At 39.6% G+C, this 26,102-nt stretch overlaps 1 protein-coding gene across 2 annotated transcripts; it reads left to right on the forward strand.

The window, feature by feature from the left end:
* On the forward strand, positions 1 to 25,994 carry LOC131799553 (rotatin). Of its 2 annotated transcripts, none has more exons than XM_066163270.1 (34): positions 1 to 191; positions 834 to 1,021; positions 1,540 to 1,780; positions 2,340 to 2,540; positions 2,899 to 3,104; positions 3,870 to 4,020; positions 4,591 to 4,696; positions 5,560 to 5,845; positions 6,332 to 6,541; positions 7,631 to 7,843; positions 8,229 to 8,600; positions 9,442 to 10,000; positions 10,660 to 10,888; positions 11,244 to 11,390; positions 12,188 to 12,391; positions 12,875 to 13,111; positions 14,116 to 14,334; positions 15,119 to 15,407; positions 15,863 to 15,991; positions 16,521 to 16,769; positions 17,237 to 17,320; positions 17,900 to 18,312; positions 18,905 to 19,111; positions 19,230 to 19,459; positions 20,033 to 20,173; positions 20,685 to 21,131; positions 21,381 to 21,481; positions 21,961 to 22,038; positions 22,387 to 22,513; positions 23,226 to 23,455; positions 23,884 to 24,166; positions 24,728 to 24,831; positions 25,326 to 25,389; positions 25,604 to 25,994. In XM_066163270.1, exons 1-34 carry the CDS (start codon positions 101 to 103, stop codon positions 25,702 to 25,704), a joined length of 7,137 nt encoding a protein of 2,378 aa, XP_066019367.1. In that variant the 5' UTR covers positions 1 to 100; the 3' UTR covers positions 25,705 to 25,994. The 2 variants fall into 2 exon arrangements, with proteins under 2 accessions (XP_066019367.1, XP_058973257.2); XM_059117274.2 differs by having other exon boundaries at positions 2,346 to 2,540.
* The last annotated feature ends 108 nt before the right edge of the window (positions 25,995 to 26,102 follow it).

Raw genomic sequence — 26,102 nt, forward strand, 5'->3', positions numbered from 1 at the left:
TATAGTTTTTCAAACAAAAGGCTCCCTTATATCTTTATTGATTTTGTAAAGATGATAGTTGGAAGAATATCTATTGTAGCTCTTGGACATATTGATAATTATGGACGATGGAAGTAAGTTACGCGTAAGAACAGAACAAGCTGTCATACCCGATGGCAGTGTCGTGTTGCAGTCGTTCATCGCAAAACTTGGTAAGAAAGTGAGCAGTGAAGCCTACATTTAACTTGTGTTTGAGTTCAGCCTTAGTTAGGTCACTTCGGTTTATGTTTAAAAAACTAGATCAATTGCCTCCGATTTCTGTGTGTGATAATCAAATACAGATATCAGAAGCATCACTGATAGTCAATTCACGGTTTGCTTACTTTCAACAACTGTAACTGAGGTGATAAAAAAAATAAGCTGAATTATAAATGTACAAGCATTTTGATTTATCACCATGAACAACTTTTTGCTTTGTTATTATATAAAACAAACAGATTCCATGTTGCTGTGGAAGTGCAAAGTAATAGATCACAAGCGACAACAATTGTGGTAATAACATCAATGACAAACTCAGTTACACTTCGTGTTCCTCTTTGTTGCTAGTACCACATTTTGATGTCATATGTGATCTATTACTGAACAGACTCATGGCAACATGGAATCCATTTGCTAATTAGAAATATCGAGCTTGTAGTGTACAATACTGTAGTTGTTAAATACAAGTTCAATCGTGGTCTTAGTAAGGCATTCTCTGTTTATTCTGTTATTGTAAAATTTCAGTCTTATACTGTCCTAGATGTCCTTAAAATTGCTGTTATTCATTATGAGATCACTCTGCAAATTGTTGATAGGTCACCATGTAGAAGAAATCCGTGTGAGAGCACTGAAGAACATTTTATTTAAGCTAGAGCACAAGTTGGTTTGTCCAGCTGATCTGGTTCAAGAGAGGCAGTTGCTGATTAATCTTTTAGAATGGTTCAACTTTCCAAAGCCATCCCTCAAAAAGGAGGTGCTGGGAATTCTTGAAATTTTGTCGAGGGTGAGTTTACAGCACTTGGTGGCTGAAGCATTTACTGGTAGTTTCAATTCATTGATAAAGTGCAATGCCAGTATCCAAGCTCTGTATTTGTAATTCTCTTTACTGTCTGCCATATAATTCTCACAATGTTAGTTCAGGGAATTTGGTATTGGATCAGCTAATAGTCCTCTTGTTGATATTTTTCTTTATTCTCGACACTTGTCTTCTTGATGTTGTATTGACATTGTGAGGAAAAATTCTGTCTTGGTCACTCATGAGAGTTAAATGGTTAAGAAGCTATATTTTACCCATTGGGTTCATGTTGCAGTTACATGTGAGCAACTGTTGTTATGAGTATTGATACCGTCCAAAATTATTGGTTACTAACTTGCTTTGCAAGCAGATTTTTTGTTCATTTGACTAGAGATAATACATTTCTGCAGATCAGGACTATTCAAGAAACCTGCAAAAAATAAAAACCAATAATATTTTCATGCTTTATGGTAATTCAAGTTTCTTTATTTGAATGTTTTCATCAGCCTGTTTCTGGAGCAGAGGGCCTGCTAAGTCTTGGAGCAGTAGAATTTCTATCACACTTAAGGCAAGATGTTGATCCTGAATTGCACCAAAGTGTTGATAATGTGATACATCAGCTACTGACCTTGCCGCAAGAGGATGCTGTGGATCACAGTCAACAGTGCTTGTACAAGGAGCAGTACCCTGGGCCAGTGGATCAAACTCAAACATCTGTGGATCGTGATGAGTATCAGCAGTCCCTTGGTGAGTGCTAAAAATATTTGAACTGACAGTAATCAGTAGACATCCTGTACACATTTATCAGATTGGTTTAACTGGGCTTGGAGATAGAACTGGAAGTGTATAGAAGGAAGAAAGAAAATAACAGAAGGAAAAAGGAAGGTAATGGAGGAAAAAAGTGGAAGAAAATCACTTACATGTATCATGATATTGTTGCCCATATTCTTTCTTTTTTTCTTCCTTCAATTCATTCAACTCAAACAGTAGCAGTTCCTACTTGCAATGAGGGACTCAGATTGAAAAAGCAAGATAAAATTTCTTGATTGATGTCTTACTTCAAATCATGGTTTATTCATTGAAAAAAATCTGTCAGATTTCAGGCCTAATAAAGGTTTGTCTTGCTTTGAGTCAGAACAACAGCACCTTTGAAGCTTGGTAGGACTTGAGAAAATTTGATAGGACAATAAATTAGGGGTTGCACTTGTCTCATAGACCTGATGACAGATTTTTTAGCAAAATAATCAATAATTTGTCAAGTGCCTTGGAGACCTTCATGATGACAACAGTTTGTATGAAACTCCAGTCATAGGTCATACTGCAGCCTTACCTCTCAGCACCCAGTCAACAAGTACTAACCCTCACCCTGAGGGTAGTAGAGCCTTTTTGTCATCTATCAGCCCAGTCAGTGGATATTTTGAGAAACAGGGTGGCATGACTCAGAAAGCAATCATTCCTCTACAAAGTGAGACGCACTCAGAATCCTCCTCAAGTAAACAAACCACAGGTATAGTACCCCTCAAAAACAATGTTCACCAGTGTTTTTTTTACTAAATATCGTTTACTTTTCTGTATGTTTAACTTCTAATAAGTTGTATTGGATTGACGACCAACTCGCCGACGTCTCTACTCAATTTTATACGTCGGCCAGTTGGCGAGTTGGTCCGTCGACGAGTTGACCATAATTCAAACTTATCAGGTAGAGGTCTTTACCTTGATCTATGTCTTGACCAATATATTCCATACAGAAAATAGTTTGCAGAGTGCTCAATCCTTTGCTGTTGAGCGTTATAGATGCTTATGAATAAAAGTAAATCTGTAGTATTCTTTTACCCACATTACACTAAATTTGCTTTAATTTTCAGGAACCTTTAGTGACAACAAGTCAAGCCTGACCTTTGTTCCTTGGTTACCTTTGTCAGCCAGTGACAGACACATTTTGTCTGTGACAGCCAGCCGTTTACAGAGTAGAAGCTCTTCCTTAGTGTCTAAGTCTTGTGAGTTTCTGAGAGATGTTCTGTTTAAGGATTTCCCTGCTGAGATCTTCTTACACAGGCCAAGCGTGCTTCAGGTAACAAGAAAATCTGTCACTCCTTAACCTCCTGAGTGTTTATACGGCATCCTGAGTAAGTTGACATTTTAAGAGATTCAGTTTAACACTCTAACACCCAGACCAAATTTGTAATTCTCCTAACTGTCTACTATTCAATTCTTATAATCATGTTAATTAAGAGAATTTAATATTGGGTCAACTAATTATCCCTAAATTTATATTTTTCTTTATTCTCATCACTTATCTGGTTGATATTGTATTGATATTGTGAGGAGAAATTCTGTCTTGGTCACCTGTAGAAGTTAAAGGGTTAGCTTCAGGTGTTGGTTGTTCAAATAAAGGGGATAAGTTTGTAATTAAATAAAACTGTGGTGCTACATCATTGGGGGAGTATAACAACGAAGATAAATTGGTGTAATCAAATGAGTTGATGATGTAAATTGGCCACTGTAAAGAGGTTGAAAACTGAGGTTTCAAGCATTAGCCCTTCTTTAGAGAAAATGGTTGTTGGAAGGCTGGTTGGCGTTATTCTATGGTTAAACTGTTATCCACTGGATTGTGTAGTATGTTTTTGTAAACACTTATCTACTGGTTAGGATAACAATTTAACCAGTGGATAAAATAGATTTGATACTTCAGTATTTCAAATGGATTATTTATAGCAGCAAATTATTATATTACTAAATCAGACATTTGTGCTTTGTGATCTTTGAGAGACTTAAAAATGAACACAATGGATGCTTAAGTTTTTATTTTAATTTGTTTTTGTATTATCAACTGAAGTCTCTTCTAGAACTGTTGGAGGAGAAGAACAATGTTGGTGATGAAGCTTCTCTTACACTTGGTGCCATACGCTGTCTGTGTGACCTGAACCATCATGTCCTTGTACGGCTCATGGCAGTGTGTGATCTTGTGCTTTTCTGTCCTGAACAAGGTTTGGCACTTTGTTCTGTTTTGTCTTCATTAAAGAGGAGTTTTTCATATGGAACACTTTATCTATAAATTTCCTATAAATTTCATCATGATGTTCATGCTTAAGGTTAGGATTTTTTTAATCTTTTCTATCATTTGCCTCATTCCCTTTGGTTATTTTGTTATTTCCACTTTCTAATTTTTTAAAGAAAGTGACAAAACTTTTGAGTTGTAAAACATGTTTCAACAGAAACTTCTGTCATCTTCAGTTAATTACTGCACCAAGCATTGAAAGTTGAATTATATAGCTGTTGTCATTATTCATCTTAATTAGCATTGTTCTACTTACTATATAATTCAACTTTCAATGCTTTGTACAATAATTAACTGAAGATGACAGAAGTTTCTGTCGAAACATGTTTTACAGACTCAAAAGTTTTGTCGCTTTCTTTAAATTCTTGACTTGCCTGCAAATATCAAGACACTTTCTAATTTGTGATGAAGTTATCAACAGTTTCATTAATGGCAGGCAAGTGACAAAAACTACTGCTTTAACTTTATCAGAATTAATCTCTCCCTGCTTTCATGACAGATTGTTGGAAATACAGGCATATTTCTTTGTCAATGGAAACAAAGAACCAAGGTACCGATCAACAGGTGTCAAATGTAAGAGAAACTGGAGATGGGGGAGTTGACAGGTGTGTCTGCATGCACAAGGATACATTAGACACACATACAGTATTTTTTAAGATAGAGAGATCTTGATGGCCTCTGTTTTAGTTTATATATAGTTAGTATTCTACAACATGAGCTACATGTGAAATAGGGGAGTTTGTAATTTGCATTGAGCATTCATTTGACTTAAATGTATAGATTCACAGCAAAACCATCATTTTACCAGTCTGAGAATTCAAATAACATTGATGCATGGTTGTCATTAGGAGGCAGAAGATGGTGGAAACCCACCAGCTGTCAGACCATTTTGCACAGGCTAATTACAAGTTGAGACCAAAGACAGATAATATGTATTTTTGAGCTGATTCTAACATCAATGTCTGGCTAAGAAAGGTTACTCAAATATGTCCACAATGCTGGAAGTCACATCACAGAGAGTTTTAAATTTTAAATTTTTCCCTGGAATCATTTCCTGAGACCCTCCTGAGAAAGTAATTTATAAAGAGTTTCAAAGCTGAAGTTTCAAGTGTTTGCTCTCAAGCTAACACTCAGAACATCAGCTTTGAAACTTTTTCTAGTGGCCATCAACTTACATTATTTTATTTATCAACTCAGTTGATGAAACAATATTATCTTGTTATACTTCCCCACTGATGCTGCACCACAGTTTCTCTAAAAATTTACCCCCTTTATTTGCCATTGCAGAAGGGCTTGTTTCTTTAAAACATGCCATGTTTGCAACATAATTCAAAATAATTTAATTCAGCTCTCTACTCAGTTCAGATTATGTATCTCTGATTTATGCATTACTGAATGATGTACTTTATGGCTTCTTGATGGTAAAAATTGGATCAAAGGTCTCAACCTCATGTTCCTTTGCTTTCAGTGATGATCAATCCAGTTCCGATATGTCTGACAACAAAGCGTCTCAGGCAAGTGATGAAGATGAAGATGAGATGGTCACGGAAGCCTTGCAGTTCAACCAGCTGTCCTTGGAGGAGTTTTGTATAATTTTGCTCTCTAAAGTTGTTCCCATATTTAAGGGATACCTGTGCATGGATTCAGCCATAATTGAATCAGCTGTGAGCTTGTCACACAAAGTGTTGAGTTTGATGATGAAAGTTCTTCCAGTTGATCTTTGGAGACGTGGAACAAAGTTGAATTCTCTGATGGTAAGTCACTAATTCTGTTTGGTAGTAAAGGAAAGTTGATTTTAATTAATTATTTTCCAAAAAAATGATTGGTAAAGCACCTAATATTGTCACTTTTAAATTGTTTCTCCACATATATAGGCCTGGATTTTTCTAAGTTAGTTGAAATGAAACTTCTCAGAGAAATGTCCCATCACAGGAGATGTGGATCAAAAAATTAAAGTGGGTTTTTTTTAAAGAGGAAGGGGAAATGATCTTTTGGAAGCTCTACACATGCAAAATGTCTGCTATTAGGAAGGTTCAGTTGTACAGTATGTTTAAAACAGTATAAGAGCATGACATGAATCATTACAGCATCTTACTTGTCCTCCTACTCATCAAGGGCCACAAGGATTATGTTTTACTTTGAACTGTGTCAGTCAGTATAACTGTCTGGGTGTTTTAAGTCTTTAATTGTCCTAAGCATGACAAATTTGCTATTTATCTGAATGTTTTTTTCTTTTCCAGGCTAGTTCTCTCGTAAATATAATGAAGAGTTTGGGTCAGAGTATTGTGCATCATATCAAATATTATGGAAGGCTTGGCCTGGATGAAGGGAAAGACAAACAAAAGGACTCCAAGCCACTAAAGCACACACTACCAATACATCGAATGACAGTTGTAAATCTGGCGACATTTCTGTTGCGGTTCCTAGATAGCTTAGTGCCTCTAGAAATAGTAAGTACACTATAGCTACTTCCCACTGATAAAGTTTTGTAGTAATTGTTTAAAGTTAAAGAAATCTCCAAGTAGTTTTGCTATGAACACCTCTTTCTACTTAAGGCAGATATGCTCAGGACCACTGTGTACCACCTTTCAACAAACTGTGCAGGAGGATTTGTGGAGAGGTCTAAATCTTTCCAAAGATCTACAAAGTACTGTACCTTTTGAAACTCTCATTCCTCCTTTCCAGAGCTGTGATCTAGTGGCACACAGTGGCCCCTGGGGCCTTACTTTTTCCCCTGGGTGACTAGGGCATGTTAGTTTTTTCATAAAAAGGCATAATTATGCTGGATACCCTGAATCTCACAATTTCAGAGCGCTGGACTTCCTTCAATGTTTCTTAGAGCACAGCCTTGCTAATGTTGGATTTAACTGGAATACAAACCTATGATGCATAAGGGGCAGATTCATTACAGATAATAATTTTCTGATGATAGTGACTAAGAATGTAGCACTGAGTGACCTTCTCAGTGCTGAGAGATGACCCAGAAATAAAACTTGATGAAAGACAGATTTTGTGATTTTCCCTGATTTTTCTCTGCATTTCTCACTAGATTTATTTTAGGAGAGTCAGATATAAGCAGCTCTTGATACTCATTACTCATTGTAACAGCACATTTTAGGGTCATGTTTATTCTGTCAGCTGTAAAGACCTATAGTTTTGAAGTATGGCTGTTGTTCTTGATTTTCCCTGATTTTTCTCTGCATTTCTCACTAGATTTATTTTAGGAGAGTCAGATATAAGCAGCTCTTGATACTCATTACTCATTGTAACAGCACATTTTAGGGTCATGTTTATTCTGTCAGCTGTAAAGGCCTGTAGTTTTGAAGTATGGCTGTTGTTCTTGAAATAACAATTGATCAAAGAGTTCATAAAAAGTCATGGAATTATATTAATTTGAAAAAGTATCTGATTTTAAGGCAAATTTTGGTTTCCTTGTTTGCTCAGGCCTCATTCAACTAACTAATTGTGTCTCAATGCTGTCTGTAAATGCCATTGTTCCCAGTTATTAGTTTCTTGTTTTAAAAATAACAATTTTTCAGTCATCAAAGGTGGTTCCTTCGGAGGTAATAACAGTGATGTGGCTCCTTTCTATGGATGAACTCTTGGTTATCTCCCACCCTCATTTACGACCTGCGGCAATGAAGTACCTTGCTGTTCTGGATCCATATTCACATGAACTGTGCATTTTCACTCAAGGAATCTGTGACTCAATGGCTAGCACTTGCAAATTCCTTAAAATGTGCAGAGTCAAGGTAATTTCTTTGTTCCCTTGTTCAAATAAATGCATTTCAAATGAAGTCCTTTCTTCAGATGAACACATTGACAATCATAAGGCAAGAACCTTTTAAGACTGAGTGTCATAGAACAAAAACCATAGTTATGCAAGACTTGATCTTATTTGAATGTCTCACAATGTATTTCCTTCTCAACTTGATGCTTGTGTTTCTATTGCATGCTGCTAGCTCTCTTTGGACGACAAATTGTGACCAGTGGACCTCATCATCTGAAGAGAACTCTCTGCATGCAGCCAAAATGTTTCAGCCCTTGATGGAATTTACAACCATATTAGAGAAACAAGTCAATCTTATAATACGATGTTACTTGTGCTAAGATTTCCAATATAAACTTTTCTTTCAGGAACTTTCTCACTCCTTGAATGAGCTTTCTAACCTTGTTCTTGCCTGTGTGCCTAGTGTCACATATCACAAGCACATGGTATTCATCTCTGAGGCAGTAAAAATCTGTAGCAGGGTCTGTAATCCAGCAAGTCAGGCAGATGAGAGGGCCATCCCTGTGTGTCAGAAGATAGTGCTACAATTACTTGCTCACCCCAGTCCTGAAGTGAGGCTGCAAGCTTACAAAATATCCTTGAGTCTGGTAAAAGAAGCTTGCAGTGTGAGTCATGTGACTGAACCATTTTCTGTGGTCTGTCAAAAAGCACTGTTTGTGTTAGAAAGGGCAGTACTACATCAGATCTGCTGTTTTGGAATCTATGATGCAGATGAAAAGGTCAGTTCTGTTAACATTCTATCTTTCCATTACAACACAAATAGTATTGTGCTTGACTGTTGTGTAAGTCTGGATAAGTGACAAAGAAGACAGTGTTTCCCTTAAAAGTCTAATTGTTTGAAAACTGGCATGCCATTGTTTGGACTTGTGAGGGAATCTGTAAAAGAAAAAACTTTGTCACTATGGAAAAGAAATATCTAGTGTTAGTGCACCAAACTCTGGGTTGAAGGGCTGGGTTCTAGCCCTGGCTGGGACATTTTTTTGTGTTCTAGGGAAGAAGCTCTCACAGTGCATCTCTCCAACCATGAGTACAATAAGGTAACAGAAAAATGACAGAGGGACCTTATGAAATGCTGGGAAAAGGGGGAGGGACAGGTAACCTGTGATAGAGTAGTCATTCTCCATCGCAAGGGAGAGTTACAATACCCAAAAGACTATATACAGGGTTTGTATGGGTCTTGGAAACCTGCAAAGTCCTGCAATTTTATTCTGACGTTCAGTCCTGGAAAAAGACAGGAAAATCCTGTAAATCTGCCCAACACGAGTAATAAAGTTTTCAGAATTTACATTATAAGAAATGTATGATTGAAAGGAGAAATGATTTTGAAATCTTTGGAATGAAAGGGCTCAAATGGAAATTTGGAAAAATCAATCTGAGTCCTGGAGAAGTCCTGCTTGAAATTTGTTGCTGGAAAAAGGGCACAAACCCTGTACATACCCCAAGCCACTTTGTGAAATAAAAACTGGAATACACCGTTGGTTCTACCTGGATGGGTCACTTTGTTAAGTGCAGACTTTCTTTTACTTATGCATATTCTGAATTAGGAAATGTCTGTTGTAGGTCTGTGACTTGGCAGTTGAACTCATTACCACCCTACTTCTTGGTCGCCTCAGTATGAGTGGTGAACTCTGGAAAAAACTCTTAGATGGCTTGATTGCCTCCCTACCCCAGCTGCAAGCCTCAATCCTAGTTGATCCTGCTCTGGATCAGTGCATACTGGAGCTTGTAGCTTCACGTGGTGCTACAGGAGGACATGTCACCGCTGAAGGGGACATAATAACGTTGCCGTCCTTAGAGCGGTTTAGAGGGGCATTACGCCTGATGTTTGTGAAAGACTCTAAGGTGCGCAGTAAAGCCTTTGAATCTGTTGTCTGGCAGCTCACAAATCAAGCTAATAGTGAGAGAAGGAAGAGTTCATTTCAAGGTATTCTGGCAGACAATGCTGCAGATCTTTTCATGGTGGATCAGCTGACCTCTGCTGTACATGCCCATGCCCCAACAACACACACCAGTGTAGACAAGACTGAAATTCTCAATTTGTTGTCCATACTGTCATCGTCTTCTTTGGATGTGGGGTTGAGGAAATCTTCAGCTCAGCAACTAGCCATCATTTTGCAAGGTAAAAAGATGTTCTGCAAATAAACCATTTCCTGTGTTTAACTGTACGTATTATTTGTCACATACCAAGCCATAGGTGCAAAACGGTACTTCAAAATGTATTGCAAGTGCCGTGTATTAATCTTTCACTTTAGGTGAGAAAGAGAATATTACAGAGATGTGATTTATAATTTACGATGTCTTCTCTACAGGTGAGGCCAAGAGAGTGTTTCCTGATGATATGACACTATAGTGTCCCCTTTTGACCGGGACTGGTTTATTACGAGAGGGTGAATACGACAGGAATGGAGAGAAATGGAGCAACACTTTCACTTTTTTGAAATGGACCGAAAAAGCATCCATAAAGCATGCCAATCAATTGTTGACAAAATTGTATAACTTCTCATTTTTACCCCATTAATCCTTTAATTCCTAGAAGTGATTACCTCATAACCTCTCCCCCCTATAATATCCGTACACTATCCAGATAACTCAAAGTTATCAGGAAGAAGTTGTTTTCTTGATGTAACACCAAATTCTCGCAACCTATTCATAAGGAAATGTGTAGCAACCAGAGGGGAGAATTTACTTGGGAGTTCAAGGGTTAAATGACGTCCACGTTACTGGCTTGCCGTGTTTTGCAGCACGAAGCAAAGCTAAAACTTCCTTCCTTTCTTTCAGATCCTCAGTGGCACGAGCCTCTGTTACAGGAACATGTAGATGAAGTTTGCATGTCTATTCTGTCAGAAATAGTAGAACAGGATGCCCCTGTACACTCCTCGACCACACCTTGCCCAAGGGTAGAGCTCATACCAGCCTGTGTGACCATCCTTAGACTGTTAGCAGAGTACAGCGCCAGCTGCAGACGCTGTTTTGCAACGAAATTGTCTTCTTATTCTGTTATTACAAGGTAAATGGGTCGATGTAGAATGGTTATTGTGCTGGACTCTGAGTCGAAGGTCCGTGTTGAAGACCTTGTGAATTATCAGGGAAGCCTGATGAAATGCTGGGGTGGAGGGGGGGGGGGGGGAATGGAATCTTGCAATGGACTTGCATGTTATCCCCGGGGACGGGAAGGGAGTAGTAACACTCCGGCTGCATGGGCCACTTGGCTGGAGTCCAGTGTTTTTTTACTAACAAGGTAAACAGTACCATGCAAAGGTGAAAATCTTTAAATTATGTTGTTAAGTGTAGTTAATGCATAGGAAATACTGCTTTTTGCACATTTGTTGCAAATAATATTTCTGTTTGAATTTGCACTTCAGGTGTTCACTGTTGTGTCAGCTCAGTGATCAAGTGAAATACGAGGCTGCTTGTCTCATGGTTCTTCTTCTCTTTGACGAGGCTGCAGTAGTGATGCCCGATAGTGGCAGTGGGATTCCTTTCAGCTTACCAAAATCACTAGTCAGAAGGTTTGTTCATAAAACAGTTTGTTGCATTGTACATCCCCTTGACAAAATTAGGGACCTTAAGCAAACAACGATGGCAACAGTAACGAGGAAGTGGCTAAACAAAGGATATCATGGACAGAACAATAGCTCTACTCGTGTGTAAAATCACCAAAAGTTTGTATTATATGAGACCATTTGAAACTCATCGCTGCTCTCATAGGTTTTGCTGAAGTTGAGGTGTGGCGCCGTTAGAGACGGTAAACACATCCAGCCATTCGCGAAATACTGACTAGAATTATCAATTCTTTTATCTAATCAACGTCTTTCTCGGGGTTGGCGTCCTGACTGCTTAAGGTTCCTAACGATGCGTTCACAGCGCAAGCCTCATGGCTCCTCCCATAATTCAGGATTGAGTGACTTGCCCAAATTTTGCAACCTTGTTCAGTTTGTAACGGAGAGAAAGTAACTATTAATCACAATGTATACGGTTTGTTCTTGTTTTTGATTTTTAGTTCAGTTTAGTGAGGTAAGGTAAAGTCTACCGAGGGAAGTTGTGGATTGAATTAATAAGAAGTTTATAGACCCTAAAAAATCTTAGCCAGAACTAAAGTTAAGCTTGCAAAAAATTGAATGTCACCAAAGATGTGATCGTAAGAACATCACCAGGTGCTTCATGGCTTTGATCTCAGAAATTTCGGATATTCTGCGCTCAAAAGCTTGAAAAGCAAAGTTAAATATGTCTCCCAAATACATCAGTTACCTTGTGACATTACTTCATTCATTTATTTTTCATATTTTTCCCTTTTTTTGTGTGACAGATTTCAGTTTCCATTCTCTCCTCCCGTCCACACTCCTATCAGTGTTCACCAGTCTCCAGAACTTGAAGAGAAAGACGCGTTTGAATCAGAACCAGCCGTGTCCAGACTTAGGTTGGCCTGGAATCTAGGCTGGCATGAAAACGTTGACAACCTGTCTAAAGTAAAGGGAGTGGAGGATAACAGCCAATTAGATAACAAATTAGGGTAAGATGATGTTACTTCACATGTAAGCCCTCGCTATGTACTTGCCCAGCGACGCATTCAAGCGGCTCTACCGCCAGTAATTTTTGCGTTTTCGAAGTTAACTGGTGTAGAAAAGACAGAGTTACACTAAGATATTATTCACTCGTGAAAAAATGTCTCAAAAATGGTGACATAGTAGAGGTAAGCGCAAGGTGAGCGTGAAAAGTGTGCGAAGGGTGAGTTCCACGCGAGAGGAAGAGTGCGATCAGTACAATTGGCACCTGTCGCGCTCCTCTCGCGCGTGACTCGCCTTTTATGCTCTCCTTGCGCTTGCCTCGCGCTTGCGTCCGCTCGCTAAGAAAAAAACTGGAGAAAATGGCGCCTGTCCCGCAGACTGTAAGCATCCTGTCTGCTGTCAGAATCAACAAAGTCAAAAAAGTCCATAGAAGAGAAAGAGTAACTAAAAAACAAAAGGTTGGTGAACACTTAAACATTGTCCCATAGGTATTGGCGAGCCTTGCAGTGGACAACTCTTGATGCTGATCTTCTTTGCTGCACTCATGTTCAAATGGCTCTGAGTAATCACCTACAGTGTATGGAGACAGCGAATTCGCATTATGACGTCAAGATTGCTCTCAGTAACATCACGGCTCACTTGTTGGCTGATAAGAGTCCTACAGCCAAGCAAAAACTAGCGGTAGAGGTCCTGTACACTTTGAAATGGGAAACTGCATTTGAGAGGTATAAATAATGTTTTATAATTTACTGTCAAAACTTGAACAACGGAATTGTGTTTGTTTTGTTTACCATTTACTGTTTCTTGTGGAATATAATTGTATGGAAGAAAATAAGCCAATAAGACAATAACAGGGTGTTATCAACTATGTTGATAACGTAAATTGGCCACCGTAAAGAGTTTAAAGGCTGTGGTCTCGAGCGTTAGCCCTTCGTCAGAACGATTGGAGGAATTGTGTGTTGTGTCTGGGTTTATATGCAGAAAATGGAGCAACGCTATTGGTGGGAATATTGTGACGAGAAAACAAGAATAAATTAGTTGAATGAATCAATCAGGCGATAGATAGCGTGCGATCAGACCCTCATCATTAGTGCTGCCGGACGAGCGTTCCTCCGCCTGTGGGAAGATTGGGGACAAGTCAGGGAGAGGTTTCTAATAATGAGGTAATAGACCCCTTGCAGACCCCTCACCGGCTGGCATTGCTCAAGGCATCAAATTTCCCCTTTCGCGAAGAAACGTTTGGCGAAGCGCTGATCATGAGGGCCTGCTCAGAAAATCAGGTAATCAGGCGAAAGAAATTTTAACTGAACAAAGTGACGCTTATGATTTTATGAATCAGAACAAGTTAGCTAACGGTTTGCTTACGTTTTGATGGGCCACCAGCATTAGACATTCTTACCATGTCATAGTTTTAGATGTTCATTGTTTTTGGAGTGAAACAGTGAGTGGCCTATGTCAGTTGATATTTCGTGTCCCTTGTTGCCCTGTAGAGGTATTCGCTTTTGTTTTAATTTTTTAATGAGCTACTTTTCGAGAGATACGCAAACATTATACGTTTTTCAAGCACTGTGACTTATTGGCTTATGTGGTTGTTTGTAACTCGTGAGAGACATCTTGGTTCGCCACTTATTCATTACAACGTTCGCACATGCGTGACTTTTGACCGCTCTGTACTCCGTGATTGGCCTCCAAAGGTGAAAACTTATTTCTCGGCATTTTATTTTATTAGATATCTGCAAGTGGTGCCAAACAGCAGCGATGATGATAACTTGCTCATAGAGGTACTGAAGGTGTTAGACATCATCCTTTCCAGTCCTCGTCAACCCCCAGAGCCTGTGGTGGCCTGGGTAGCAAGGGTAGTCTTACAGAGAGATGGACCACAGATGACGCTGCTGAGAAATGTCCAAACGAGTACTGCTGGCTCGCAAACAGTATCTGAATCAAAAAGGTATGCTCTGTTGATGTTTTTTTTGATACTGTGAAATGTGAAGGCTGTGGGTTTTCACTGTGTTCGTAAAAACACAGTGAAGAGTTTCAGTCAAGGATCTCATTGGAAATTGTACAGGAATAACGCATGGAGTGTAGTTATTTTACTTGGTTTGATTTGCAAGAACTTATGAAACCATTGCCCATCACAGGCTCACCCGTACTCTATCGTCACTCTGGTTTTGTACCTAATGATGACCTTAAGCAAATTACAACGGCGACTGGAGCAAAGACGCATAAAAATAAAGGGATCCAGAGGGCAGAACAACAGCTCAATTCTAGCGTTTTACAACTTAGTACCTGTTTAAGCCATCCTCCAAACAACAACGTGAAGTCACTCAAATTTGTATGGTTGTAGGACGGGAAACCCCGACGGAAAATAAGTCGAGTTTCTATTAAGAACTCAACACTGCTCAAATACGTCATGCTGAAGTTGAGATTTAGCACTTTAAGCGACGATAAACACGTCCTCCTATCAGCGAAATTTTAGCCAAAGAAGACTAATTCATTTTTTTAAGTGACGTCATCCTCGGCCCTTCTGTTATGGTTGCTTAAGGTTCCCAATTTGTTAGTAAGTATCGGTTTAAGAGTGACAAAATGTGTGAAGAGGTTGTTAGAATTCCTTTCAGAACGCGCGAGTAGATTTGGCACCGTTACGTTATTTCGCCGTAGTTTTAACGACTTAACGCACGACACTAATCTTTATTGAATATAAGTCAAATGTTGTACCGCTTTTTCCGATGTAGAGCCTTACGCAAGCATCTCCTATCTTTCCTGGTAACGTTGGTTAAGTGTCTGTCGCGATACACCAAGGAATGGAGACTGGATAAAGAGAGGATTTTTATTGGTGACCTGGCTTACGCTTTAGCTCTGAATTTGGATTTAGCAGACAACCCACAGTTCTATGATTTGCCCGTGCTTGAGACGTCACTTGTTTGTTTGGTGCATGTCACTTCGCAGCCACGGTGGAGCTCAGACTGCAAATTCTCCCAAGAAATGAGTCTGTGTAAACAACTCATGTCTTCACTGGTTCAGGTACAGTACTTTTGGATTGGTTTCCAATAAAGCATCGTAAAACCGAAAGCATATAATTAAAATGACCAAAATGAGTAAAGCGGAATGTTATGAGCAGTCTGTGAGAACTGAAAATAAATGAAGGTAAAAGGCTTTTAGCGCGAGGAAACTCGACATCGACATCTAGTGACATCAAATTCAAAGCTAACTTTGACTTTGACTTCGCTTCGACAAATGGACATTTTGCTTTTACATCTTCATGTTATTCGTCAGATCTACTTGACAGTGGGTAATAGCATAATTCGGTGAACCTCGTTAAAGCCATTTCACCTCACTCCTTGTCCTTATGGTCGCAAGAATGAACAAATGAACATTGCCTTGGAGGAGAAAGTGTCGACAATAATTTTTAAAATATTTCATTCTTTCAGTTTGTTTAAAATAACTTATACTTGACGCGTTAAGGTATTTTTTTTCAGGTGGTTCTGGCGTTCCACGCTGGCAGACTTGGCGCCAGTTTGTCATTCATGGGTAAAGGTGTCACTTATTATTCCAGCCTGTGTCTGTTGCACCTTACACACGAGATGTCCATTATTGATCCCGAAAAGGTATCTCATTGTTTCTTTTTATAACGTTACAATTAGCTGAAACTGCGGTTTTCTTTTTCTTTATTTTTTTACACTGAAGAAATGCGAATGAAAGACAAATTATTTGCCTTTCGCTTGGAAATATGTTTAGTATCTAACTTACTTCGATGATCGCGTTTAAAGATTACTATCTGTCTCACTCCACCACCGTTCGGGAAACTTTCGACGTGGCTAATCGTAGCAGAATACAGGCCGCTTGTATCCTTTTCATGAACCCAGTGACTCGTTATCAAGTCCTAATTTCTCAGTTTGCAGGAAATTCGATGTCTAAATCAGATGTTTTTAGGTTCGAGAAATCCTCACAGGACCTCGGTTCTTCTCTACGATGTTGTCATTTTTTCCTCTACCGGATGGAAAAAAATGGATGCACGCTTAGCTTGCATGCTTCGTATGAGGAGGTCCTTTTTGAAAACCATATCTTTTATGAAAAAGTTTCCTCAATAAAGATGATTACCGTTTTTTTTTTTTTTTTTCTTTTTCTTTTTCGTAGGCCTGGGTCCTAAAATGGTCACGTGGTCAAGACCATCAAGATGAGCCCCTACCATGGCTGGTGCCTTTGTTGACAGACCGCTGGCCGGACGTCCGTTGGATGGGCCTTGGTGTATGTACAAGTCTTGCTGGAAGCGAGCAAGGCAAGCAGGAATTACAAGTGGCTGGGCAGAAGTTTGTAGGAGGCTTGTGGAGCTTTGTTTTTACTGTTTTACTAGATGACATGGAATGTGGCTTTGTCAGGCAGCAGGTTTGTAACATATCGGTGTGAAAATTGAAAATTGGTAAGCGCGCATGGAGGCGCGGTAGCTGAGTAGCCAAGGCTGCGGTTATTATAGGTGTGTTCTGGGGCAAAACACTCAACACTCACATTGCCTTGTTGCCGTGGTAACGTTGAGGAAGGCACCTTTAATTGCGATCGATAACTTCCCAGTCAAAGCCAAAATATGGAAATCGTTTCTTAATAACTCTCTCTGTGAGTCCAATCGATTCATTATTTTTTCTCTACGTTTTTGCCCAGATTCAAAGAAAAAATGTATGGTATACGTTTCTTTGGTTGCAATACAGGCAATATTTGAAACGATTATCAATACAGTTATTCGTTACCAGGCCCAAATGAGTAAAATTAGAGTTACTACCTAACACTTCTGTACTTGAGGGAGGCTTCGTAGATCCGTTACGAATTCAACTTCCTCATAAAGATGTCTCTTTTTTTAGGCGGCTCTGTTGCTTACTACTTTAGTCAGCGGACTGTCACCTGGAGGGAGCCCCCCTGAAGAGAAACGACAAGATGACCTAAAGGTATACATGAAAAAGTTACCTGCAGAGCCTGCTAAAACGTCTTCTTGCCATTGTATTAAATTGACCTTTCGTTTTGCCTCTCTGTGATGAAAACAGCAGTACTTTTCTTTGAGGCGTTGAACATTTTTTTGCCCCATTGAGATGTTCGGTCGAATTGCTTGTCAAACGTGCAAAAATAGTTATATCACTCTTAGATTAAAATGATGAATCTTTTAAAGCCTGAATGTTTTGGGGCTTTGTTTTGAAAAACCTAGTCAATGGTGCATAAAACTGTGAAGATCTTTCCTCTGTGGAAACCTATATCCTGCAGTTCAGATGTACGACTTTTTTACTACTTAATCAGATTTAAAACGAACTTTTGCGAGCATCCTTGATTCTTTTTTTTCACACTTTCAACATTGGAGTCGAAAGGTAACTTCGATGGTATTGCATGGCAGTTTTATTCAAACTAAGAATCTACAGATCTCTGCACTTCAAGTCGATTCCATTTGTTGCAGACTAACTTAAATACAAAGATTAAGCTTCTTGATAAATTTCTTTCTCCTGTATTAAGTAACCTTTCGCTTTTCGCTTTTTTAGAACCCTTCCAAGGGAATTCAAGATCTTCATTCCCTTCTGGAGCATTTCAAGTTTTTCCAACAGTTCTCCAACATGCTTACAAGCAGTCCAATTCCATTGATTCCACCGCATGGCACATCCAAGGCTTGTCAGAGCTCTGTCACAGTGTCTCTTTCGTCGGGTACTGGTACAGACTTTCCATACAAGCCTCTTGGCTCAACGTCACAGACCCGGTCTGGCAGTGTAAGCTCGGAAGCTCAAACATTACCTACAGAGTCTGCAAATGGAAAGGCAAGCCCTGGAGTATTTTCAGTGGCTTCTCACACCTCGAGCACAGTCTTGTCAGGGGCATCTTCGTCCGCACCGGAGACGCAGTTATCAAGGACTCCTACCTCTTTGATTCCACTGATTAATGAAAGAGGTCTGCCGAGTGGGTATGTCTTCTCCATGGGCACTTTTTTGCTGGATTTTCTTTCTTTTCAAGTCAAATGTGATTCTGCTGGATATTAAAATGAAGGCTGACATCAATTAAACTGAATGTCTATGCTATTCCAAAACAGCATCGTAGGAAACAAAATATAGAAATTTACGGTGCAAAAGCTCACCATTACAAAAGCTTTTTCAGCTGAAGGTTCATGTTAAGTTTTGCTGTTTTTGATCAACTCTTCAACCTGAGAGTGACCAGCATCTAATTTCCCCTCACAATACCACCCCTGAATCAGACATCAAGGTTAAGAGATCACCAGTGATCACCAATAAAACATTACAGCTTTCTACATGACCGCACAACACAGGTCGCCAAATTGGCGACTTCCCTTGCAAATTTAGTCGCTAAAATTTTTCTCCTCTCGCCGTGCCGACTCAATTGGTTGAAGCTTGGAGCGCTGACCACGTCTCAATCTACAATCTTAGGCCGGGTTATCTAGTTTAAAACTAAGTTTGAGCTCTTAATCGATTACCGCGAACAGAAACACGTAAAGTGTTTTTATTTGCTCTTTATTTACCGTTTTATTTACATACACTTAGTATGTCCAGTGCCAGCGCTAGTGGTGGCGTAAGTAGTTCAATCAACTCGGTGGCTCCATCAGGGACATCCTCAGCAGTTACAAGGTCCTCCATAACACCGGGGCTCATTGGTGCAATGGCACGTCTGGTGAACAATTTGGTACTCCTGAACCCTGGGCCCATCATCGCAGCTCTGAACAAGGCAGAGATTCTAAGCAGCTTTATCGAGTGAGTATGTAGGAATTATACGTTGTAGCGCAATTTTTTTATCATTGTAAATGGAGACGCAGATGGCAATGATAGACGATGATATATTTTTTTTAATATTTTTGCTGTTTGTTTGCAGTCATATTGATTGCACGGAGGTACAAGGCTACCTTTGTGTGGAAGAACCCACCCCGCTGTCCTGCGCGTCCGCTGTAGTGATTCAAGAGATACTTTGCATGTACAGCGAAATCTTGCCTTTCCTTCACACTGTTGTCAAAGTGAATACCATCTTTTGCTTCACTTTGCTGCAAGACCACAAAGCTCTTGACAGGATAATGCTCCTTTTTTCACTTGATGCTTCTCATACAGGTAAACTGAACGCCCACTAAAACATCAAAGCTGCTATTTAATGTTAATCAAGCAATAGATTGCACTCTCTCTTAGAGTAACTTTCCATCGAGTGTTGAAAGTGATACGGAATTGCACAAGTTTACTTTGCTCTGTGATTGAGTTTACTCGCGTTCTCATTGGCTCCTCAGGGTATATTCCTTTCCTTTGATTGGCAGCTCTGATTACCTTGGTCTTGGTTTTATGACATTCAGTCGAAAAGCATTCTAAAAGTTTACGGCCCATTAGTGATAATGGAAGAGCACAAGATAAATCTTTAATAAAAGATAAAATGATGTCAAAATAGAAAAAATGCACAACGGCGAAACTTGTTCCACGTGAACAGTAACCTCATTTCAATTCCGATTTGCCCACAATCAATTTATGCCTGTATAAGCGCAATATCCTTTGACGTGGAAAACTCGTTCATGCTCCGGCGAAAAAAAACCTACAAGTTTTCTGGTACTCACGTAACCTTCCGTGTGTGGAGTTTGTCAGAGTTACGAAAAAGTAGCGTGGAAATAATTTGTCAAACCTTTTCCTTTGTTATATCAGATGACAGTCTACAAATTGGCGTCAGAACTGTGCGAGAGAATGTTTGTAAACTGCTAATCACACTGCTGCAGAACCAAGGTCAGCTGTCAGTTCCAAGTGTTGTTGAGGAGACTCTATTAACTCACTGGAGGCTATTAATCAGTAAGATGGAATTCTTTTTTCTGCGTGTAGTAAAATAAACATGACACTTCAGGTGTTGTTGAAAAACTTGGAAAATACATTTAATTTCATGCATGCCGTAGTTATAAGCATGCGTTTTATTTACCTTTGAAATTTCTTTTACGAAGCCTTTTCTTGAGAAAGATGTTTCGGTCTATTTTTGTTTACGATGGAAATGATATACAAGCTCATTATTGCTTACAGTCATCGCTCATGATAGAATTAACGCTCTGTTGTTTTATCGTTTTTTTCGTGTATCCCCGCCGTCAGTCACTCTCCCCAAACCCTTTCATCACTTTTTGTGATTAGCATCTAATTTCCCCTTACAAAACCACCCCTAAATCACACGTGAAGATCATGAGAATAAAGGGAATGATCACCAACTAAAGAAATTCTTGATTGTTAAAAAAGTAACACTCCTTGTCAGCGGTATGCACATTGACATTAGAGAAGATATAATGGCTGATCACTTTTTTTTAAAAATTTTTTTCAGGTGTCACCAAACATTTATTTGAAGAGAGCAAATCCCCCGCCCTATCCTCCCTAAGAATTTTACTTCTTAAGCTTCTTGGCCTCCAGTTGACCATCGAGGGCAAACGACAACCCAATGAGAGAGGGTGGAGTAACGGAAAATCTGATAAACCTCTAATAAAGAATTATTTTACTCGATTACTCGATAATATCGATACCAGTGAACACTTGGTGGATGCTGTGAAGAATAAGAAAAATCATAGGGAACAAAACGGTGAATACGGCCCAGGATTTTCTGCCAGCAGTGAAACTTCTGGTCAAGAACTTTGCAGCGTTTTACTAGAAGTTTACGACAGTGCCCCTTCGCGGCAGAGTTCACTTACCACGAATCAGGAGCAGGCGTTAGTGTGTGCTGTTCTGAGTGCTTTATTGGCTCTAAGTCACGCGGCAAAAAGAATTGCTCTGCAAGGTGAGGAGATTGATGACCAGTCTTACCTGATAATTTATTTTAATAGAGCTTGGCTGCTGTTTGAAGTCTCAAAACGCGGCCTAGCAGTAAACTTCACAATTATTTCTTTAATAGTGAAGAATTGAAAAAATTTTAAGGGTTTTGAACATCCGGGTCCTGTAAACTACTCGTGAGTATGTTTTTTGAAACAGTCCTCCTAATCCGCCTCGCTCCCGCATAGATTCATTCTTGCTTCCTTTGTTTATCTAGCTGGGCTTGTGGAAACCACTCTGGAACACGTCAAGCATCTTCATGCCCAGATGAACATGAATTCACTCCAGCTTGGGAAAGGTTCTTCGTGGAGAAGGAAGGTAATGACTTAAACATCCTGTAGCGGTTTGTTTACCGGCAAAAACACAACTTATTTTCTTCCATCCTTTTGTGTTAGCTCTTTTCCTCAGAGATTCCTGTATAACGTGGTCTCGATCTTTTGTTTTCTTTCCTCGAAATTGCGCCCATGAGTTCAAACCTTTTCTGCGAGTTTTGTGACCGAGTCATTCTTCCTCGTGCCCTTGGATAAAACTTCGTTACTTCGCCTCAGATAATGCCTTCTCCTTTTCTGCTATCTTTGGTAAGTGTTGAAACTGCCTCGCTCCTACGCGTAACACGAGTTCGATCATGCGCAATACGAGTTCTAAAAATGTAACACGAGGTTTCGAGAAAATATTCGTTGAGTTTCATCGATTAAAGTTGATATTCAAAAGCAAAGTTCGAGTTATCATTACAGTAAGGGAACGCAAAGTTCAGACAAGCTTTTTTTTATTTTTAGCTTACTGTTTTTTCTTTTCAGGAGGATCCATTGATGATCGAGCTTATTAAGGTGCTTCAACTACTCAGAAACTTTCTTCACTGTAATGCATCAGTCAAGGTATCTAGTAGTCACTGAAATCCTGACTGTCAATCGTTTGCATCTACCAGTGTTGTGTTACCTTAGGTTTATCTCGATAACCAAATATATGTCTGGAGCTTTCACATTCAAGTAAAAGTGTTGCAGGATGACAGGGGTCTATAGCCGCCTCTAAGATCTCTTACCACCGTCCGGTTAGCCTGCGAGTAGGCTCTGGTGTTTTGGTTTTGGTTTTTGACCTCTTTTGGAAAAAGTTATTGAATCCCCTGAAGGATTCTGGGAAGGGGTTGGGGAAAGTTTTTGTCTTTGTAATGTATACATATGGAAATGCAAACTGAAGGTATGCTTTCTTTGCCTTCGCTTCTGTAGAGAGCTTGCGTAGAAAGCAGAATCGTTGATGTCCTGCACAAACTGTGGTCGTGGTGTTCCGTTGAGGTGCACCTTCTAAACGAGGTTTTGCGTCTGCTATCAACGCTGACTGCACAGTTTTCTAAAGGTAAATAGTTCCTGTGAACTGATAAGAGTTACTTTTTTCGAATATATCAACCTCCTATATTTATTTCTAGATACTATTATCCTCTTCCGTTGTGAGTTTGCTCTCTTTCAATTTGCCACAAGGGCAGTATCACCTGGTGTGAGTCATTTAGACACTTGTTAGGGAACTTGTCATCTTTTTTCCAGTGACATGTCGCCTAAAACACCTTTTATTTGATAACGTCCATCTTCACAGCCCTCATGATTTAGAGAAATGTGATCCGAAATTTGACTTCATTTGTTGTACTGTGTTTTGTTATTGGTGTAGAAAGTTCGTGCCACCTTTTGAACTAATCAACTGCAAAACTAAAATCACTTTTGCCATGGTAAGACTGATTTCTTTTTCTCTACCCTGAGCCGGTTTCCTTTGGTTCAACTTGTTCTCATTGCCAACTTTGGTATCGGTTTTACGACGCTCCTGAAGTGCAATACACGAGCCACATCCAAAGCCCACATAGATGAAAAATAAAACCCACCTATTGACCACACAACTATGGTTAAATATTGCCCATCAAATACTCGTGTAGATTGAATAACTATATCAGTAGCATAATTTTTTTTTTCTGGATGTATTTGTACATTTTTGTGACGAATTAATTAAATAACAATTTTAGTTAGAGATCAGGTAAACACCGGAAACTTTTTTTTTGTGATCGTTTCGTTTGTCTTTGCAGCATCAGCCTACGTCGCAGGTAGTTCAGGTGTTCTTGGCAACGTTAGCCGTTCTGTTCAGAGTGGAAGCACATTACTACATAGCCTGATTAAACTGACTCATAAGACCAACAGTAAGCTTCAGAACAGCTCCAGTACCGAATTGGACATGCACCTGGCTGTTCTAAAGAACATGTTCAATCTGCTTAGTAACCTGGCTTTAAGTGCCGAATGTAGAGGAGTCCTGTGGAAGGTAGGCCTGGGAACGTGTCACTCGCAGTAATGTCGTGTCGTCCATTACAGTCGCTTTTCAAGTAGTAATTTCTCTTCTCATAAATTTCTGCCTTTCCTGTTGTACTCGGCAGGAATGTAGCGAAATTAGGGCAAGTACTTCTCAAAAACAACCTCGTGCTTACAAGGCGCGTACAATTTTCGAGAGCTGCCATCTCGTCCTCATGCTACTCCCGTTAGTGGTTGAATCCCTCCTATGCCCACTGGCTGTTACACGTAGAGAAAATTATAGTGGCAGAGAAATCTAACGTTCGGATAAAAACACATTGCGGACCTAACCTTTTATAAGGAATTTTTGAAGTGTAAGATTTTGAATGATAATCTTGTTTACCACTGTTGTTCAAGTCGAAACGTTTATAAGGCTGGATGCTTTTTTCTCTGTCTCTGCAGACGAACTTTTTCCAACCATTCGCTTCACTGAAGCCTATTAAAAGCGGTGCCCATCCCAGACACAAGTCCATTACTCGTGGCGTGACACTCTGCTGGCTCAACGTACTCGTTAGCGTGACATTCTTTACCGATGGCCAGCAGGTTGTGGTCAAGACCCCTGGCGTTGTAGAAGTGTTATTAGAGCTAAGTATGGCTCAGAACAGGCAGCTACAGGAAAAGGCTCTTCTTGTTCTGAGAAATTTGTGCTTCCATGGCGCCAGCAAGCCTGTGCTGTTGGTGAACGGTGAGTTATCATCTTCGCATTAGTGCTTTTTTAGCCTAGTATTTGTACGTGCTAAAGCAAAGTTATGGCAACATGTTCTAGCCATGGTATGAGAGGCTGCCAAACAGGGTCATACTAAATACTCATATGAGCCATACCACTAATGACCTAAGTTGGTGATCGTTCTCAAGTTTTCGTACATCACACTCCTGTTTTCAAAGATTTCGTCTTGATTTAGAAATAACCAACGACGTTTGCACGTGGACGGCCAACATTTGTCTGTTCGTTTCCTGCCAAAATAGGCCAGCAACGTGCGAGGTACATGTGACATTGTAGAGTGCTTTTGGATTGAGTGACATTACACCAAAACCAAGGCAATCACAACAGCCAGTCATAGCTAAGATAATATCACCAGGAGCTAATGAGCTTATTTTCCCAAATGACGAACTAAATTATTGTTAATACTGTTTATTTTGAAATGATTGTCCTTTTGTTTCTCCCCCCCCCCTCCCCTTTACGGGTGAGACTGGTGCTGTGGATCCAACAACAATTAAAATGATTCGCATCTCCTTTGTTTTGCAGAAAAACTATTGTCTCTACTGGTGGAATTTACTACTGATAATTCCGTTTACTTGAGGGCACTGTGCCTCTCAGCTTTGTGCTCACTTTTGCACAATTGTCAAAAGGTACGTTGCATGTCACGATAGTGAAAGTTTGTTTAACCATAAAGTATGAAAAAAAAGCACTGAATTAACCCTTTAACCCTGAAGAGTGACTAACATCTAATTTCTCCCAACAGTATCACCGCTGAATTACACATTAACGTCATGAGAATTAGGGAAATGATCAACAAATAAAGAAGCTCTTGATTGTTAAATTAATTCTCCTTGTCAACACCTTAGGGAATATAAAGAGAACAGTGTGGAGAATGTTCATACTGATTTTAGGGTGTAAAGGGTTAACAGAAAGATCGCTTGTTGCTGCGCATCTGTTCAGTTGTAAATCACAGGTGACGTCAAAATGCGGTAAGAACAAAAACAAGTGGCGCGCGAGGCGCTTTGGAGTGTGTTACAGATGATCTTACGGATGTTCTTTCTCTCTGGAGGGCACGAATGAGGATTCAAAGGTAAACTGCAAACTGCTAGCTCATCGTGTCTCTCAACTACTTTACTTTCATTAGGCCAAAGTATCTTTGAAGAAGACGGGATTGGTGAAGAAACTCGACGAAATTCACTTGCTACCGGGTAAGTTGGTGAAATCTTCATTCTTTTCAACCATCAACAACTACCTTCAAATTTGTTCGGGGCGCGAGTGCTTTTGAAGTTACAGGACGGGGTAAAATTCCGAAAAGCGCTCTTTTAATCGAAGGATATCGCCTCTGATATCAAACCTTCCATCAAGTACTTTCTTTAACCGTAGATAGTTTTTTTTAAGTATCTTTTTTTTTTCTCATTTCAGAATTTGATCATGCAACAGAGGACAAATTTAGCAAAATGTGTCAGGAGAATATAAACATTTTACGGAAAATTTTCTCCGACAAAGATGATCGTGCTGTGTAATATTTTGTTTTGCATATTCGTCCTGTACATAGTATTTTTAACGATCGTATCAGCCAGGAGATGTTTGCGCGTTAAAACTCCGACGAACTTTCATAGCCTTGTTCCAAGATTTCTGTATGAGGACAAGTAAATAAACCGATCGTGCTTTGGGGTGAGAACAACCCTGTGGACTTTCTCATCCGGAGGCAAAAAAAAAGCGGGAGAAAAAAAATCAAGGTAGTGCTTTGTAAATAAATGTAAGTATTAAGTCTTGTGGCAGTAAAGGATCTACGCTCTGACCTTAAGACAAAGCAGACTACGAGCATTCCCTGCTTTTCGGCTAAGTTCGACACGCGAGTAAAAATATCAATGAAAAAAATAATAAATATATAAAAATGTTGGCGCGTCGCGCGGAACTA

This window comes from Pocillopora verrucosa, chromosome 3 (assembly GCF_036669915.1).
Source record: "Pocillopora verrucosa isolate sample1 chromosome 3, ASM3666991v2, whole genome shotgun sequence".
Classification (NCBI taxonomy): Eukaryota; Metazoa; Cnidaria; class Anthozoa; order Scleractinia; family Pocilloporidae; genus Pocillopora; species Pocillopora verrucosa.

What these genes read in the sequence shown, in the direction of transcription:
- LOC131799553 (XM_066163270.1), top strand. Translation starts at nt 101, where the DNA reads ATGGACGATGGAAGTAAGTTACGCGTAAGAACAGAACAAGCTGTCATA. An exon ending in TGAGTATCAGCAGTCCCTTG is followed by an intron (nt 1,781 to 2,339) that starts GTGAGTGCTAAA and finishes ATGAAACTCCAG; the next exon opens with TCATAGGTCATACTGCAGCC. An exon ending in GCTTAGTGCCTCTAGAAATA is followed by an intron (nt 6,542 to 7,630) that starts GTAAGTACACTA and finishes ACAATTTTTCAG; the next exon opens with TCATCAAAGGTGGTTCCTTC.